The 20484-nt window shown below is 35.2% G+C and overlaps 1 protein-coding gene across 1 annotated transcript in view; it reads right to left on the bottom strand.

Annotated features, from left to right (window-relative positions):
- Positions 1 to 20484, bottom strand: part of LOC306855380 (voltage-dependent L-type calcium channel subunit alpha-1D-like) — a 113892-nt gene that overhangs the window by 71416 nt on the left and 21992 nt on the right. The window contains exon 4 of the mRNA XM_079394052.1: positions 3294 to 3433. Within this exon, the coding sequence (XP_079250178.1) occupies positions 3294 to 3433 (140 nt within the window). The remainder of the gene's footprint in view (positions 1 to 3293; positions 3434 to 20484) is intronic.

Below are 20484 nucleotides of genomic sequence, written 5' to 3'. Positions count from 1 at the left end.
CTGTCGGATAGGAGAAGTAACCGAAATGAACATCCCTAATGCAGATGTAAAAGTGGACAGAACAGTTAAAGCTTTTTTTTTATTTTTATATAAAATCGCACACAAGGAATTTACAGTACAGACTCACAAACAGTGAGTTTCAATTCAGTACAATTACAGACTGAATCTAGATGATTTAATGATCTGCCAAATGACTAAATGTAAATTTAAGTAGTTTATGGCTACAGTGTGGTGTAAGGTTTAAATTAAAAGGAAAATTCAGGGTTCAATACAAGCTAAGATCAAATCAACAGAATCAATAATTAAACAAATGTTGGGATCAGTAAAATTTCTTAATGTTTCTTGAAAGGAGTCTCTTTTTTGCTCATCAAGATACATTGTAAAAACAAAAATACAGTAAAAACAGTAATATTGTGAAATATTATTACAATTTTATTTGAATAGATTGTAAAGTGTCATTTATTCCTGTGATGCAAAGCTACATTTTCAGCAGCATTACTCCAGGCTTCAGTGTCACATGATCTTTCAGAAATCATTCTAATATGCTGATTTGCTTAAGAAACATTTCTTATTATTAGCATTGCTGAAAATGGTTGTTCTGCTTAATATTTTTGTGGAAACTGTGTTTTTTATGATTCTTTGATAAATAGAAAGTGTGTAAGAACAGCATTTATTTGAAATAGAAATATTTTGTTAGATTATAAACGTGGCCTTGCAGAATAAAAGCAATAATTTATCCCAAAAAATAAATAAATAATAAAACGACTGTAAAATGTATAAACTTTACAGCTCAAATACCAAAATTTAAAGTGAAGAATTAATGTCAGTGTATTTATAAAATTAAATGCTTCATAATTCTGCTTTCAACAAGTGCCTCTTCATAACCTTGATTTTGGCTCTTTTTTAAAGTGCCCCTATTATGGGTAAAGAAAGGTTCATATTTTCAATATGCAGGGCAATATATGCTAATGTTTCATGCTGAGGTCAACATGAAACGGCTTGGGATTCGTTTTAAAAACTCGTTTCAATGATTCAGAGTCGACTCTCTTTTGAGAGACAATAACTTTATGCACGGTGCATCAGATTTAAAACGTTGCAGGGTGCTTTCATTCACTTAGAGCTGTGTTATACTTCTAAATTTCATGTTTAATTTATTGTGTTACTTACCATTTCTTTATAATTAATTGTGAAATTTACTAGCAGTTTCTGAGTGAAAATGGCTTCATCATCACCCATTTTCAGTGTAGTGTTGCTCCATTTTTTTTAAACATATCAATGTTTTATCTGATAATAATACTTTGCTCCATAATTTGAGTACACCTGCTGCAAACTATTTGACAATATACTGTATGTAAAATTTTAAATTTGCCAAATATAATTTGGGGGGAAAAAACTGATAGAGACAGAAAAAGGTATTTTTTGGCCACTGGAACTTTGAAGAAATACATATTTTCAAAGTGTAAGAAGTATCAAAAATTATTAAAGCAAATGCTCAATGAAATCACCCAGAGAACCCTTTATTTTCTGTATAGAGACACAGTAGTGTTACGCAGCACAGGCGCTGGCAGTGTGAAAGCATGTGATCCTGATGGTGCAGTTACGCTGCTTTTGCTTACACACTGCTTATGCATGCGCTATGAAACAGGCCTGAGGCACGGACAAAAGAAGAGCAGCTTTTTTTCTTCAAAATTTTATCTCTGGGCCTCTGCTTCTTTTTTAGGCTGATACAGTAGAAAGTGACATGTAATTAACACATTTTTACAAAAAACAGCCAGAGGATTCTACCTCATCTACTAAGTCTTCAAAAAATAAAATAGCCAATTGATATAAAGCAACTAATGCCGGCAAAAGGACACAGGAAGCGTAGGTCTGCAAACATGGTTTTTGAATATATTTCATCTGAGAATAAAGAGTAAGACAGTCCATGATGAACTCTTAATCTAAAATCAGGAAATGCTCCACAGAGGCTGGTATAATGAGACAGTATAGAGCAAGACAGCAGCTCAGGTCTTTTCTGGGTCATATAGCCGCATGAGGAGCACGTGCATGTGTGTGCGTTGGGAGTTGAGGAGAAGGTGAAGAGCTTGAAAGGAGGAAAATTGAAAGTGACATTCCAGAAGATGCTGAAATAAAGAAGGAAACAGAAACTACCTTATCCTTCTAAATGCCTTTCTTCTTTCTTTCTATCTATCTATCTATCTATCTATCTATCTATCTATCTATCTATCTATCTATCTATCTATATATATCTCTCTCTATATATATATATATATATATATATATATATCTCTCTCTCTATATATATATATATATATATATATATATATATATATATATATATATATATATATATATATATATATATATATATATATATATATATATATATATATATATATATATATATATATATATATATATCTATCTCTATATATATATATATATATATATATATCTATCTCTATCTATCTATCTATCTATCTATCTATCTATCTATCTATCTATCTATCTATCTATATATATATAGCTGTTGAGACGTTTGGGGACAGCAAAATGTCTTTCATAAAACAAATCAATACAAATCCATAAAAGCTATTAATATTAAACAGAAAAAAATTATGTGTTTCTATTATTTTTAACCGCTGTATATAGATTCAAAAGTTTGGGGTCAATAAGATTTTATTTTATTTATTTACTTTTAGTATGCAAGGATGCATTAAATTAATAAAAAAAATAAAAAAAGCAGTAAAAGAGAACTGTTTTCAACATTGATAATAATAAGAAATGTTTCTTGAGCAGCAAATCAGCATATTAGAATGATTTCTGAAGCATCATGTGAAGTAATGTGCTGAAAATTTAGCTTTGCATCACATGAATAAATTACATTTTAAAATATATACATTTTAATATATATTTGAATTATTTGAAAGTGTAATAATATTTAAATAAATGCAGCCTTGGTGAGAACCATAGTAAACTGTAGATTTTTTTAACCCTTGCGTACATATATAAATATATATGCATATTGAATATAAATAAATGTATAATTTATTTCATTTATGCACTATTATTGAAATTTATCAATATTTTATTTGCTATTATTACTTCACTGATGATTTACCAATATAACTGTAAAACGTACAATTTTAATTAAATTGTAGGCGGGGGTTGGGGTCAAGAAATCAAGGAGAAAAAATTAAAAAGATGTGCTGTTTGTAATCAAGGTGATGTGCAAAAACTTTGAGTTAACTGAACCGTAGCTATGCTTTGGAATATAAGCAGATAAAACATACCCTATGACGACAATGACGAAATCCAGCATGTTCCATCCGTTTCGGACATACGCGTTCTGATGCATCACCAAGCCGTACGCTATGATCTTCAGGAAGGTTTCGATAGTGAAAATGATAAGGAAGGCATATTCAACTGTTTCCTGTGGGAGACAGAAGAGGGAGAGAGAGAAACCAATCAATAAGATGAACAGCTGCAGAGAGTGTACAATAAATTCAAAGACACATTACAGCTCACTGCCAAAACTATGCAATCCTCCGTCAAACACATACACACATGTACTTTTTTGGATTTGTTTGATCACACAATAATAAATCACAAGACAGCTGAATGACTTTGTGCAGCCAATTTTGTCAGCGTAGGTCTTTCCAATCTATGTGAACAAGTCAGAGATGACAAAAAAATTATAATTTTAGCATGAAAACAAGTTATTTAAATGTTAATTAATTAGATATTTCTTTATTAAATTAATAATCTAAATTATTCTGTTTTTTTGGGGGGGGGGGGGGGGGGGGTTCCATGGCGGAAACATAAGAAACATTAGAACAGAATTGCGATTTGTGAACTTACAATATAAAAAAAGTGAGATATAAACTGAGATAAAAAATCTGAATTGTTAGACACCAAGTCAAAATTATCTTTATTCCACTACTCTATAATAAAATAAAAAAAGATGGAAAATTATCTTTTTCTTCCACTTTTTTGGATGCAAAACACTTCATAAGCTAGAATCTCCACAGCACATCCAGAAACATAATATAAATAATCCTATTTATCATCAGCCTTTTAAGTCTTTGTCTTAGAAACTGTACAAGCATAAACAGATCAATGGCAGCTGAAATTGTCATTGAATATGTGTTATGAAGGAAAATACTGTTCCATGTGATTTGCCTTTTAGTTACTCCGCAACACCTCAACAATAGTGCTACAGTACTTTACTAAAACCTAAAGCAAAGTATTTTTGAAGCATTAAAGCATGCGGCTCAGTCATGCAGTGGCTAGTGGGTTGTTTTCGGTGCATTGATGGTGTTAGACACAGCCATTTAACTTGTCAAATAGCATCTCTTTATACAAACACACAGACAGACTCAAGCTTTCTCCTTTATGTGTGTGTGACAGCTGTGCAAAGGTTGCACAATGAAAGAGGTTAGTTGGCGTGCGTGCGTGTGCGTTTAAGTGTAGCGACATTTGGGAAGCTTTTATACGCTGTGGGCCTCGTTTGGCCAACATTTTACAGATGACTGAATGGAGCACTTAGCCCTGTGCATCAGAGAAAGAGCCTTTCTGCGGGAAAAGAGTAACCCGGGCTCACTGATCCTACTACTACAGCCAGACAGAGAGAGAGTTATACGAGTGACAGCAGCGGAGAAGAAGTCGCAGCACTGAATATGAGATATTTACAGGATATCAAAGAGGCAATCAAAAACAGATGACACAGAAAAACACATTACAGAAACAAACAAATCCACTTGCCAAAATTCAAACCTTTGTAGTACAGTATAGCATTTAGCTATCCACCAAAAAAATCGAATAAGGATACAGATTTAAATAGTAAATTAAATAAATTATGGTTGGAATAAAAAATAAAATAAAATAAAAATCACCTTTGATAATAGTGGGATATAAAAATTTAATAGGATCATGTTTAATATACACTCACCGGCCACTTTATTAGGTACACCTGTTCAATTGCTTGGTAACACAAATTGCTAATCAGCCAATCACATGGCAGCAACTCAATGCATTTAGGCATCTAGATGTGGTGAAGATGACTTGAAGTTCAAAACCGAGCATCAGAATGGGGAAGAAAGGGGATTTAAGTGACTTTGAACATGGAATGGTTGTTGGTGCCAGACGGGCTGGTCTGAGTATTTCAAAAACTGCTGATCTACTGGGATTTTCACGCACAACCATCTCTAGGGTTTACAGAGAATGATCCGAATAAGAGAAAATATCCAGTGAGCGGCAGTTGTGTGGACGAAAATGCCTTGATGATGTCAGATGTCAGAGGAGAATGGGCAGACTGGTTAGAGATGATAGAAAGGCAACAGTAACTCAAATAACCACTCGTTACAACCAAGGTATGCAGAATACCATCTCTGAACGCACAACACCTGAGCAGATGGGCTACAGCAGCAGAAGACCACACCGGGTGCCGCTCCTGTCAGCTAAGAACAGGAAACGGAGGCTACAATTCGCACAGGCTCACCAAAATTGGGCAATAGAAGATTGGAAAAATGTTGCCTGGTCTGATGAGCCTCAATTTCTGCTGCGACATTCAGATGGTAGGGTCAGAATTTTACGTAAAGAACATGAAAGCATGGATCCATCCTGCCTTGTCTCAACGGTTCAGGCTGGTGGTGGTGGTGTAATGGTGTGGGGGATATTTTCTTGGCACACTTTGGGCCCCTTAGTACCAATTGAGCATCATTTAAACGCCACAGCCTACCTGAGTATTGTTGCTGACCATGTCCATCCCTTTATGACTACAGTGTACCCATCTTCTGATGGCTACTTCCAGCAGGATAATGCACCATGTCACAAAGCTCAAATCATCTCAGACTGGTTTCTTGAACAAGACAATGAGTTCACTTTACTCAAATGGCCTCCACAGTCACCAGATCTCAATCCAATACAGCACCTTTGGGATGGTCCAAAATCTCTGAGGAATGTTTCCAACACCTTGTTGAATCTATGCCACGAAGAATTAAGGCAGTTCTGAAGGAAAAAAGGGGTCTAACCCGGTACTAGCAAGGTGTACCTAATAAAGTGGCCAGTGAGTATATAATGATATATAGAAGATATATAAAAGATAAGTGTATATAGGTGTAAATATATACATTTTTACTTTATACAAGGTTTATGATGCAACTTTTTGTATAAAAATGTTTAGATGCATCATATTAATGAACATTTGGAGGGAAATATGGTGACATGAAAATGTTGCAATGGTGCTAAAAATGTACTTTATTTCCATTATGCGAAATATGTTTTTTTCTTCTTCTGACTTTAAGGCAAAATATGGCCAAGGCATATTTCTGTGAGATTCAGTGAACGAGCAAGGAAACACCGATTCAATTTCATATTTTAAATATGGCTACTTAAAATGATGAGTTTTGCTAACAAAACAGCCTTTAACTTATCATATTGTGCAAATAAACAACACTGAAGCAAATTTGCATATCAAATAAACAAACAGGAGCAGAAGAGCTTCATTAAGCGATATGCGGTTGAGGACAATGTGATACAGCATTCCCGATCCATTACCCCTCTACTTTATTCATCCATCAGCAGAGTGTGAGAATAGAGAGAAAGAGAGAGAGGAAAACAGAGGCCTGTGGGGAAAGCCATAAATATCTCTGACTCATCTCGGCTTATTTATGCTCTAAAGACTAACTGTACATACTCTCACACACACACATACATATACACACAAACCATCATTAGCTAGTTTACTGAAACAAAAACATCTCTCAAACACATGCCCTAGTGTTCCACACATGCAAATTTCACCTTCAACATCAAAAGCTCAACATCCCTTTTATGTTAATGAATCTGTTTTAATTTTTTGGTTAGTGCTGTGGTATATTTTTTGTCTGGATATTTGTTAAATCTAAAATATTTTTTCATTCAAAACAGCCATACAGTGATTCGGTTTCACGCTAAAATGCCTTAATGGATTTGTTTCTCGCAGCTTTTCACTTTACAAGACGTTAATTGATGGACTGGAGTTGTGTGAATTACTTGAGGATTATTGTGATATTTTTATCAGCTGTTTGGACTCTCATTCTGACGGCACCCATTAGCTGCAGAAGATCCATTGGTGAGCAAGTGATGTAATGCTACATTTCTGTCAGGACCACTATCGTCAAAGATGACTGACAATTAGCATACAGTTTGGATTGGCGGTATGGTTCTGTTCTGGGCAAGAACTCCCTTCGCATCCATGCAGCCTAGCATGGATAAGAGCAGGGAGAGCAGCGATAACCCACCAAAACCATATGCCATACCCCCAACACAAAATGACAGCGAAAATCTCAAGCCTTAAGCAACAAGCATGTAACCATTAAATGACAAAAATGTTGCCAAAACCCACAAACGCCATAGCCACAAGCATGTTGCCCTTAACCAGATGACCTAACGAGTATGCTGCCAATCCTGAAAAGCTTAAGCAACATGTTCTCGCTTACAACCAGATAGCCTTAGAGCAAGCGTGCTCCCAATAATGACCAAACAGCTTAGGAACAAGCGTGCTCCCAATAACAAAAGGGACCGCTTAGGAATGAGCGTGCTCCCAATAACAACCAGACCGCTTAGGAACAAGCGTGCTCCCAATAATGACCAAACAGCTTAGGAACAAGCATGCTCCCAATAACAACCAGACCGCTTAGGAACAAGCATGCTCCCAACAATCAGAAGTAAGGCATATTGTCAGTATGATCACAAGCTTAGCACAATCACTTCACTGAAAACAACTAAAGCCTAAGCAATACAGATAGCCTTAGCAAGCATGTTGCCAATAATCTAAGAGCATTAAAAAGGAACTTAGTTTAGCTTCCTGAAGACCTTCAGAGATGAATGGAGAATGAAACATATAGCCAGCTGGGACGTGGATGCTTGATCTCTTATCCTTCTTCATGTGGGGATTGAAGATCTGACTCGTTCTTAGTCAGTCACATAACTAATGGAGTCCATATCAATAATATAACAATGCGTGAAGCAATGCTAATTTCCGAATCAGGCATCAATACGCGAAAACTTGCAGTTTCCCCATGGTCCCTTACTTACGGTTCGCCAGAGCGATCTCTCACGGCTTAATGCACGTTACAACTGAAATAATGATGAGAAACATAATCAGCTTTGCTCTTTGTCGTAATACTGTTTTAATTTTTTGGGCAAGTTAATCCCTGAATGTGTGAGAAAATCAAGCACAAACTTAACCCCGCTGTGAAAGCACATGTTCAAGTTACACTTGAATGAATCGAGGTGAAATCCATAAGGGAAGCGAATCCTCAAGCTATATCCCCGATTGCACAATACTGAAACGTTAGTGTTTGCCTGGCGAATTCGCCATTAATTAGTTATTGAGCAACTCGAAGCTGGTGATAATACTGAAGGACCTTATATATGAGTGCCGTGATAGGTCTAAATGACTCATTTTAGAGGAAACTATTCATTTGAACTTAAAGTTGACTAATTTGATATTGGTCCACAACCATAATACAAAATCAAGCCTATATTACAGTAAAATCAATACTATAGAGTGGAAACAAAACTAAATCAGTGTATGAGGACTCTTTCAGGATGAATCCATGAAATCATGTAAGTGCTTGATAAAATTATTAATAATGAACTGATTCATAAAAAAAAAAAAAAATGTGAGCAGAAAAATGCAATACATTAATGCTAAATGCTGATCCATCAAGAAGGCTAAACTGATTCTGATTTAGTTCTTTTTAGTGTTTTGATAATTGGTAAATACAGCATGTCATTTAGCATAACCATTGGTTTGAAATGAAGCATATATATATATATAAACATGCACACACACACACACACACACGCAGGCAAATGTGTGCATGTGGCGAATAGCTGCCGTGACATGAGTCAGAGTGACATCATGTCACGGAAACATCACAATGTCCTCTGTTCAAAGTAACAGAATGTCAGAATACATATCAGCAAATGCACTATGTTCGTCTGGCAACAAACTGTCAATAAATCGACTATGACTTGTATCAGTCATTTGAAAAAATATTTCATAAAGCTTACAAGATTAAAGGCATAAACTTTTTTTTTTATATAGTTTTTTTCTATCATATTAGAATGACTTCTAAAGGATCATGTGACTGAAAATACTGCTTTGCTTCACAGGAAATAATAAAATTTTAAAAGTATATTAAAATAGAAAACATTTATTTTAAATTGCAATAATATTTCACAATATTATTTTGTGAAATATTCAGTATTTTTTTTATCAAATAGATACAGTCTTGATGAGCATAAGAAACTTCTTTAAAAAACTTTATTGATCCAAACTTTTGAACTGCAGTGTATTGTACAGTAAAAATGTTTTCTCAGGTAACCTAAAATGTACATCATTTAGTTACATCAAGGGTCAAATCAAAAGTTAAAAGTTACACACTTTTTTGTGTGCGTGCTGTACAGGTCTGGTATAAAGAATGCTTTTGCTCAGGTGTCCGAAATGTCCGCCCAATAGAGAAAAGTTTTGCTCAGCAAGAAAAGAAAAAAAAAAAAAAAAAAAAAGAGGCAACATTGCTCCCTCGGGTCCTTAAATTTGATACAACTAAATTGAAGAGTTTAAGGCCTTAGACAGTTTTAAATACGTTAAATGGTATAAGAAATAATTTTTCAAATTGCCTTAAATAGATTTTTAAGAATTCTGCAGATACCTTGTAAATAGTCAAATAAAACTTTTTCCTTGATATTCGTTGATATTTGTGTATTGAAAATGTTTTTGATTGACATTTATGGTCTTTATTCTGTTTGGGCTAGTTAAATTAATTTCCGGGCTACCAAAATCCGAAGAGTACCTGCTCGAAGGGCTACCAGGGATTTTGAAATTTTGCGAGCCCTGCTAGGGGTGCTATTAATTGTGTCCAACGTGTATTTGAGAAAAACATTTATTTCATAATGATATTTCCCCCCATTTTAAATTCTTATTATCCAATGAAAGGCTAGATTTTTTTTTTAAATAAAAGATCAAAAGGATTAACAATGCAGATTAATTTTCATAGCCTTCTTTGATCACATTTACCAAGGGTGCCGATATTTTTGGCCATGACTGTATGTGAGTGTGTTACAAGTGAAAAGTTAACATTAAACACGCCCCCACATGTCTACATCATGGTGTGGGAAGATTTTAATAACACCTCCCAAATGTATATTCATAGAAAGAAGGCGGAACTATTATTATCGTTGTAGTATTGTTGCTGCCGCAGGCGCCATGTCCTGGAGACAATGTTTCTCGTTGTGAAAGTGAAAGTGCTTTGTTTGGACTTCCAAAAGTCATCAGTGGTTAAGTTGCATTTACAACATTGTTCCCAACATATTAGAGTGTGTGCAGCGCATTTTACGGAGGACTATTTCCTGAACCTGGGAGAGTAGCCTACAATGCTGACTTGCACAAAGGCTGTTTCTATAAAGTGGGGCAATTCCAACTTTGCAAGGACAGCCTGGCGCTTCTGACTCATAGCCTGAAAGTACGATTTCTTATTTAAAGAATTTGCCACTGACTATTCAAGCGCAAGTTTCGAGCAGTGTAGAGTAGTGCTTGTTGTTTGTCGTTTCTCTGATCACAAATGCAGACATGGTAATGTTTACGTGGCGTGATGCAACGCAGAGTGTAAAAAGACAGTAAAGTCATATAATCAGTAATTATGTCCCCACTGGATGTAACAAATGCCTCGTTTATAATGGGTTTTATTGGTTTTGTGTCGTCGCACCGGGACACGGCATCACAATACGGTAAGGCGCGTAACATTTCCAAGTGAAAGCAAACAGCTGAGAAAGAAAACGCATGTAACAGTATTTTGGATCCAGGCAGCTCTTAAAGTGACAGCAGTCTAATATTCCTGCTGTCTGTCATTCATGTCAGACCTCCACAGCAATACATTTTATAAATTTAGTTTGAAGCAGATATATTTTTATTGAAGAATGTGCATGAGAATGACTGCTAATCAAATACAAGGGGAACCAATGAAATATTAATAACTGATAATATTTTAGTCAAGGTATACTTTCCTGTGAGCTTTTTGTTTTTCTATGCATTTTTTATTGAACATTAAAGGGGTCCTATTATGCTCTTTTACAAAGTCTTGATTTTGTTTTGGGGGTGTACTAGAACATGCTCTCGTGCTTGGTGGTTCAAAAATCACATTATTTTTCACATAATTTACATTATTACAATACCTTTCTCCCCAGCCTGACACAAACGACTCAATTAGTTCCGGGTTTGATGAAGGCCCACCTTCCGAAAAACGAAATGTGTTGTGATTGGTTAGCTGTCCCAGTACGTTGTGATTGGCGAACAGCTTAGACGGCGTTTCAGTCAGAAACAGCAAGTTTCCCCGCCCCTTGTCAGAACAGCAAGTTCGTCAATATTGCTATATCAGTTCAGACCCCGAGAATATTGAACAAGAGGATCGTACAGAGCCTTTGCATGCACGGATATTGCAAGACATTAAAGTGGTAATATTATAGTTGTTTTTTTGGCTAAATCACATTTTATATGGGATGTCAACAACAGCTTAAAAATAACTGCATTGACTATGTACAGATAAGTGCAACGGTAATATGTATTATGTTTATTGTTCTTTAATTCTAACATTATAACATGAATTGCACTGAAACTGTTATACAGTTGAATTTATTTATACCATAGTCCCACAGACTTGCACTATTTGTGGCGGCATATATATGCAAATTAATTCTCTGCCAGCAGGAGGTGCTGTTGGAGCAGGAGAGAGCGAGATTTCCCCGGGAACGCTGTACACAAAGCAGAGCTCTGCTCACAAACTCTGCTTTATCAGATATTACATGCAAGATTAAATGAAAAATGACATCCAAAATTTTCTGAAAATAGTTGGTTTCTTTCAGGAATACAGTGATATAAAAACACTCGCACTGGGTTTCGATTTTGAAACGTTGTGATGTCAAATACAGGAAAGCAAATTTGTAGTCCAAACGAGCCGTTCGCTGTAGTTCTTGAAAAGGAATTTTTTTTAAACAAAATATCTCCCTTTGGAGTGGGCTTTGAGATTTGTAACGTTGCAGATCGTTTTATGCCCAAACATACACACTGACTAAAATTCAAAAAGTGAAAAAGCATAATAGGACCCCATTAAATAAATCCAATATTCCACCATAAGCTGTAGTTTGCCTTTTTTGCCAAATAATTTAGTCAGTTAAAAAGCAAATGGGTGTTTTTCTCTCCCCAATCTAATATATTCCTCATAATATGAAGGTCAAATTAAACTCAAATACAAAAGGGGTCATTAAAACGAAATATTGTGCACTTTTGGCCACCAGTATTGTGTGCGCAATCGAAAAAAGATATTGCATAATATTACATAAATGTACTATTATAATAAATGGAATGAATCACCTTAAATAAAGGTGTTGAGACCACTGAGAGCACTAGTTCTAATAAATAAATTTGCATACAAGTTCTTGATGTCATTTGACTAGTGATTTTAAGGTTTCAAAGCAGTAGAAGCATTGTGACACAGCTACAGCTTGGTATTTCTGAGAGACAGGAAAAATGCATCTCTCTACCTCCTCTACTTCCATCTTTCTTTCTCTTATAGATCCGTCAGTCTACACCAGGAAAGCTGGAGGGAGCGGAGACCACTTCATAGAGTTGCCCCTCTACCTCCTACGGTGTGTGTTGTGTGTGTGTGGGTTGTTGACCAAGAGTGACAAATAAACCACGTACCGGCACAGGAAGTACTTTTCTCCAGAAAGAAAGGAACTCAAAGAGAAAAGATCCTGATCACAAACACGCTCTAGAAATATGATGGTATTTCCAATGACCTTGCAGTGATAAACTCAATGCATGAAGACAGGCAGCTGAATGCAGCATCTATTCCACCTCTCCCTCTCAGCCATGCAATCCTGAATGACAAACCTGTGATAAGTAACCCAGCAACAAACCATGATGCAGTGCCGCTCAGAATCCAGCAGTCTTGTTCCACCCCTAACCACTGAGGGGCAGTGTGTGGGGGCGGCAGCAGAGAGCACAGGCACATGCAAAAAATGACTGAATAAGGAGAGAAATCTCCTGCACCAAAGATCTCCCTCAAAACATCATCATCTGCCATTATACTGCAATTCAACACTCCTTCTCAGATTCCATTCAGATATTCATTTATCACACGATGACCTCTGGAGCAAAGCAATTTCTCCTGAAAATGTGACCTCTGATTGAACAGAGGGGACTGTCGAAGCAGAAACGTTTGAGATAGAGCGTTAAAGGGATAGTTCAGCCAAAAACGTAGTCATTATTTAGACAACCTCAGGGTCAAACTCTGTCATTCATTGAACACAACTAAGCAGCTCTTTTCCATACAACGAAAGTGGAAAGAACCAGGAATGTCACTCAATTTTATTATATGGACAAAAGGTGCTTGGACAGACACAACAGTTCAAAATTTGGGGTTGGCAAGAGTTTTTAAATGTTACAAAGTCTCTTATGTTCAACAAGCCTGCATTTATTTAGGGCTCTATGATTTCTGTGATGCAGAAAACAGAAAAGTTTAGCTTAACTAAGAAATTATCGTTGAACAGATAACTGTTAGTTATGTTTGATTTTTAGTTTTCATTGTGTTTTCAGTTGGCCTGTTCCCCTGTGACCTAGTTTTCCTACCTGAACACTCAGTTCTCCCTCAGCATTTGTCCGTTCTACGTTATTCTAAGTTGTGTGTACCTTCACCATTCTCCTTATGTTTATGATTAAACTAAGATTTGGAACTGCACCTTTTGTCAATCTGCCTTCCTAAGACACACCATAACAATAACTTGAACAGAAATTGTTTCTATCGTACAGCAGAATGTACATTTCTAAGAAATAATAATAACAACATTAAAATGATTCCTCCATCCTTGTTTTAATTAAGACTAAATCTCTGTGTAGCACTTGCTAAATAATATATTGTCAAATTGTAATTGGATTGCATTTTAAAAGCTTCATTAAACTGTTAATATTTTATTCCATCATTTGGTAATCATTGATAAAATTTTTGAAGATAAAAATAATGTATATATGTATAATGTATCTAATGTATCTATAAAACCTATATAATGCTCAACAGAGACTTATTGTTAATACTAAAACACAAAAGAAAAACTTTAATTTCACTTCCCCAATTGTAAAATAGAAAAAAAGCATTTACTAATAATATTTTATTATAAATTAGAGTAAATTACAAATTCACAGCTTGATGCAAAGTGAAACTGCCAGTCAGCTAATTTAAAATGAAACCATTTAACCAAACGTTGACAAATGCTTCCCACCGTCTCTTAATAAGCAGCAGGATGTTCTATTCATGCAAGAAATATATTAGTCAGGCAAAACTAAATAAGGTTGTATTTAGAGTTGCACCGGTCAGTGATCGGAATCGGACGATTTTTCGCATTACCGGCTCGGATCGGTGACCGGCTGGTCAGTCTCACGTCCATCCTTTTATTGCCAGCGGTGCAGGCAACGACGTCACAGCCACGTGTAAACACGTCGTTTTGCGTGAGAAAGATTCAAATTTTAATAGCATTCTGTGTAAACATAAATTTATAGATGCATACTGCGGTAGAAGAAAAAAAAATTAATTCTAAATACGATTTAGATATGCGACATTATACGGCCATGGTGTTTCCCCGAATCAACACGATTGCAACGTGACACTGATTTTATACAATACTATTTCAATAAACAAGTTCAAATTAAGCGACTTGAATACTGACAGTTTTTGCTCAATTTCGCTGACGAAAATAGTTCCGATCAAAGCCACAGCAGAACTGTTGTGTGTATCTGAGCAACACACAGCGGTGTTTCGTTACTGAATGAATCCACGTTTTTGAACAAATCGAGTGAGTGAATGATTCAGTGGCCCATTCATAAGGACAGTCACATGCCTCGTTTCTGAATGAATCAGCCGTTTGAATAAATCGGTTAAATTAATGAATAAATGACTCACTCATTAAAACAGACACTTGCCGCCACCTACTGGTGGTTTAGTCATATTTAAAAGTATCATTGCATTTTTAATACTAATATTAATTAGTTAATACTAATTTAATTTGAATAGTAACAACTCTACAGTTTCTTATTATGCTAACTGAATTAATTGAAACAAAGTAAGAATTTGATGTGAAAGATGACATTTAATAAGGAAAAAATTACCATTTATAAACAGTGGGAAATGACATCTGTTGTGTTACATACAGCAACTCATTTTACACTTTATTTTGATAGTTGTTTAAGTGAGAGAAAATCTGTAACTTAGTGCAGATTGGGATTTAATTAGAGATCGACCGATATATCGATTTACCGATATTTTTCCCGATATTTAAGCATTTTTCCATAATCGAATATCGGTTTTGTAATATCGGATTCCCCGATAAACACCGCCATCTTGTGGACGTTTTCAGAATTGCGCGCAGGATCGCAATTGCAGCGCATCTGAGGGGAGACGAGACAGCAACGGCATGCAGGTACTTGATTTGCTGTAGTTAGTAAACTATTTAATATTACAGGCATTAATGCACAAATTAGATGTATTACATAAATGCCTGATATATAGTTTAAATGCAACTTGGCTCTAAGAAATATGATAAATAAGATACTCTGTCAAGCCCTGTCCCTATAAAGATAGGCTATAACTTTGCCTGAAATAACACAGCCATGAATTAGCACATGGTGGAAATAAAAGCGCTGAATTTAATTCTCTCTGTGGTCTATTAGTCTCGTGAAGTCGGAGTCACATAGATAATCCGTCGAGTCCTCTCCCAATAAAGACGTAACTTTGCATGAATTAAATAATACAGCCATGAATGATTGCATGTTGGAAAGAAAAGCATTGAATGTAATTCTCTCTCTGTTGTCTATATGCTCATCATTAGTCTCGTGAAGCCGCTTTCATATTGCAGTTCACTCAGCAGTTGATGCTCAAGAAATGCTCAGCTCGGCCACCGCATGTAACTTTTAACAAGATTCACTTTTTTGAAGCACCCTAAATTGTATTAACACTTACTATATAACCATTATTTCGTTTATAAACATCTAAATTAATACAACTCTATGGAAATTAATTATTTATTATCTCCGCGATCGATCGCAGTTTGAGTAGCCTATAGTTCTGTGTAAATGCATAGATAAACCGCGCTGTCAGCAGCATAATTTAGAGCATGCCAGTTGAGAAATGCAATAAAATACAATGCTTGTTATATTCCAATATTCCAGAGAATATTATTCCGTGAATTAACATTATCCAGTGAATTATTCTTCACTCTTTATCCTATTAAACAGCTTATAAACCTACTAAAACTGTAGTTAAAAATTAAGTTGATATGACTCCTTTCCTTTATTTTCTCCATTTGAAAACATTAGACTTTCTATGTTAATTTTGCTTACTGCTAATATTAGTGTTGCTGCTAAAGCTTTTTATAAATAAAATGTTTTTTTATTGTTGTAATACGAAGATTAAATTGAACATGACAGGGCTCTAGACTGCGACCAAAATGGTAATTGTTTGCGAGTTAAAATTTGACGTGGTCGCATTTGTACGAGTGCATGGTCTGCGCTGCTCCAAAGCGTCTGCTTCATACAGCGCGCGCTGCCAGCCGCAGCACATTATAGCAGGAGTCAGATTTCACTGATCACGTGAAGAGAGGTGCTTTCAGCCGAGCGCTTAGTGGGTAGAGCCTGGTTTATACTCGCCGCGTCAGCACGAGCGTGAAGGTGCGCGTCGCGGATGGAGCGCAACGGATGGATTTGTTTTCAAACTAAAGTAAAAGACCGCTTCTTAAACCAGAGAAGGTGAACGTGGTGGTATTCTTGTAGAAAAAACTCCTGTCAGCTACAGCCAGTTTAGTTTTACTTTTCTTTTTGTTTTCGTTTTGAGAAGCTTGTTATCTTTGCTGTTTACCTCAGGTTATGCTATGGAGGCTTTCCTTAATTAAAAAAAAATATATATTAATATTTATTTGCTTCCTCAGAGTTTGCTAAACATTCTGTAATATACTAGGTATATAGTACAGCATGTGGTGTGTCCTATGCCATGCCTCGTCTTATTCGTTTTTGTTGATAAATGTTATGTAAGAGTTTGTCATTGTCAACGTACTGTTTTATTGTTGTTGCGCTTTTTAATTAAGAATAACAATGAATCCATCTTTTGTTTTAGTCTTAAAAAGTTAAAGGTGTATAGATATAAGCAAAACAGACAATGATCTTTTCTTGTAAAATGTGACACCAAGATCGCAAATTTGAAAGTAAAAAGCGCACGAAAAAAGAAATTCCTGTTCACAAAATTTAAATCACAAATAATACAGATGAAAAAGAACGAGTTGAATGTTGAAAACTTTCGTTACCATATAACTATAAACTATGATAAAAGTTCATCAGCATGCATTGATTAATCAAATGTTGTAGCAAAAACAAAAAACAAATTGCAACCAAATTATGTGCTCGTGCGCAAAAGTGAGATCAGTGGGAAGAATGAGTCTAGAGCCCTGCGTGAAAGACTGCTAATTCTCAAAACATTTTTTGTTAAGATGACTGAAAGGAGGAAAAACCAAAGTGAAGTATGGACTTACTTCACGCAGTCATTTATTTACTTTATAACAGTAAATAAATATCGGTTCTGCATATCGGTTATCGGGCACATAGACATGCAAATAATTGGTATCGGTATCGGTTATAAAAAAATCAATATCGGTCGATCACTAGATTTAATAATTGCTTTTATTATGTAAATTGAAATTTGCATAGATTTTTGTTTGTATATGCTGTCAATTATAGTTCTTAGAAAGAAAATCGGAATCGACAAAAATCGGTTTTGGAAGGGTACACTTCCAAAAAGTCAGAAATCGGAATCTGGCAAGAAAATTGCAATCGGTGCATCATTCAGTGCTGATGTTTGTATACAAACATCAGCACTGAAGTCAGAACATCTAGCGAAGTCTTTGCAACAAAAACAGCTGCTAGTTAGTCATTTGAAGATGTTTCATTTCTACTTACATTTCATGGACAGTATTCTTGGACCAACATGTCTTGTTTAACATGAAAGAAATGCTTAGAATAATCCAGAATCCTTTATTCTAGAACACTAGTCCAGTTACTTACAACCACCTTTACAAATTCAGGCACTGCCAAAAATAAATTACCTTGTATATTATGGCTATATCTGCATCTATTTTGCCTGTGTGTCCCTCTGAGTGACTCTGCATGTTAGTAAGTGTGATTCTGAAATATGACTTGACTCCATGCCCATTAGCAAGATCGCTTATTTATGCCTGAACACAAAGATCACCTGAGGAAAACTTAGCCAGGACAGAGTGCTAATGCCAGAGACACACACGCACACAGTGGACCACCAGCTTCTGCACATACACGTGAACACCTGAAGCCACTGAACACTGAATCTGAGTGGTTGAGGAAAAGACAGAAATCTAAAAAAAACTTGTATTGTTCTATATTACTCACAAATGGTTAGAAAAATACGAGATTTTCAACACTTCACAAATCTCCATAGGAATTCACACAACAGAGCAATCATTTTTAAATAAATGACTATTTATTTATTATTTTTTAACATTATTTTTATTTATATTTTAAGAAAAATAAACTTTCCCTCATGCTGTAAATGCATGTTATCTTAAAGACAAATAAACATTACAATAAAAGAAAATATATATATTAAAAAATCTAATATTTCAGAAAATGTTGATGATCTACCCAATTGACAGTAGATAACATCAAATCCCAGGTAATAGTTTTTCCTGACTAAAATCACTTGCTCAGAAATGTTTAAGATTATGAATGCTACTGCATTCCATGCTGTCTCACATTAGAGCATGACATTTACATTTATTCATTTAACTGATGCTTTTACCTAAAACGACTTACTACATGTGCAATATGTGGGTCCAGAAATGAAATGGCTTTAACTATAACTAAGAGTATTAAATATACAATTTGAAATGTTAGTAAATGCATTGAGAGCATGTAAACTAGAACAAACTCCATGACTCTCTCTCTTCTCCTCTCACACACACCATTACACAGAATCCCACTAATCGAAATGCATATAAAACACACAGTGTGGCACACAAAATCAAACACTCATATCAGTATTACATATGCATATACACAAGAACGGACAGTGGCTTTCCAAAGCCATCAAACCCACACAAGCTAAGATAAAGAGCACTAGGAAGTCAGCGCTTCTGGTGAAAATAAGCAGTTAGCTAAGTGATTAAACATACACTTCAGCCTTCATCACTGCTGGGGTCCGGAGACACAGCCAGACACACACATACACACACACACACACACACACACACACACGTCTCATTCCCCTCAGAGAAATCAGCGGCTTCTCCTTCTAAACAGGTTTATGCTTAGCATCAGTCTTTTTCTCATACTTCTTATGGTGCAGTTTTGTGCTTAGGACTGATTCCATCGCAAATTTTGTTCTATTTTAAGCTTGTCTTATCTCACTTGTGACTCTAATATAGGTTAAACCAGACAACTGTGTTAAAATGATGGTGTGAAGCTTGCATAGGCCAGAATGTGCTGTGTTTGCTCTAATTTGTCCTTTCTCGTATAGGGATAAATTTGTTCTAAAATGATGTCTGTGGCCAACCTCGTGGAAACAAGCTTTATAAAGGGACTAATTTGCTATCAAAAAGTACCAAAAGTAATGCTTTTTGAAAATGCAGGATAAAAGAAAAAAAAAAAAATGAATGGGTTTGGTAGAAAAATTCCAATTGTGTGGAATACATTTTTTTTTTTTTTTTTTTATTAATATCTTATATACTACATAAAATTCTATTATAAGCCAGTTTATTCATTTTATTTATTCAGTTGGAAAACTTATTTTAATGAATTGAGTTGAACTATTTGACATAAATGGGGCACAGACAGAGTGTTGGTTAGAAAAGTTAGAAAAATATATAAATGTAACTTTCTATGAAACCCACTCCAGTGGGAATATAATGAAATAAAATATAATAAAATAAAACTTAATTTCCTTACACTAGTACCATGATCTTTATTCTGTGAAGTACGTTGGAATACTTAAAATATGTAAATTATGAAACAAACCTAAATTATTACATAAATTCTGAAAATGCAAATTATTAAACGATTTTAAAGTTACAATTTTACATTTTTTATAGTCGTGTGTATTTTATGTGCTGGAAGAACTCACAACATGTCATTTTTACCCACGTAGCTTTTTTGGAGTTCACTAAAACGGCCTGTGATGTGACAAGTGCATTTATAAATGTCTAAATATTCGATATGAGATAACAAAAGCAGCATGTATAATTATAAATGAATTAGAAAAGTGCATTTTAAAACAGTCACACTGCAGGACAATGCAGTCACAGCTTGAAATGTCATGTCACCCATCCACTACAATCACTATACCATGTTACTGTGTTATTTTACATGTA

This window comes from Barbus barbus (genome assembly GCF_936440315.1).
Source record: "Barbus barbus genome assembly, chromosome: 35".
Taxonomy (NCBI): domain Eukaryota; kingdom Metazoa; phylum Chordata; class Actinopteri; order Cypriniformes; family Cyprinidae; genus Barbus; species Barbus barbus.
The sequence above is the reverse complement of the archived record's forward strand: the minus strand, read 5'-3'. Positions and strand labels throughout refer to the sequence as shown.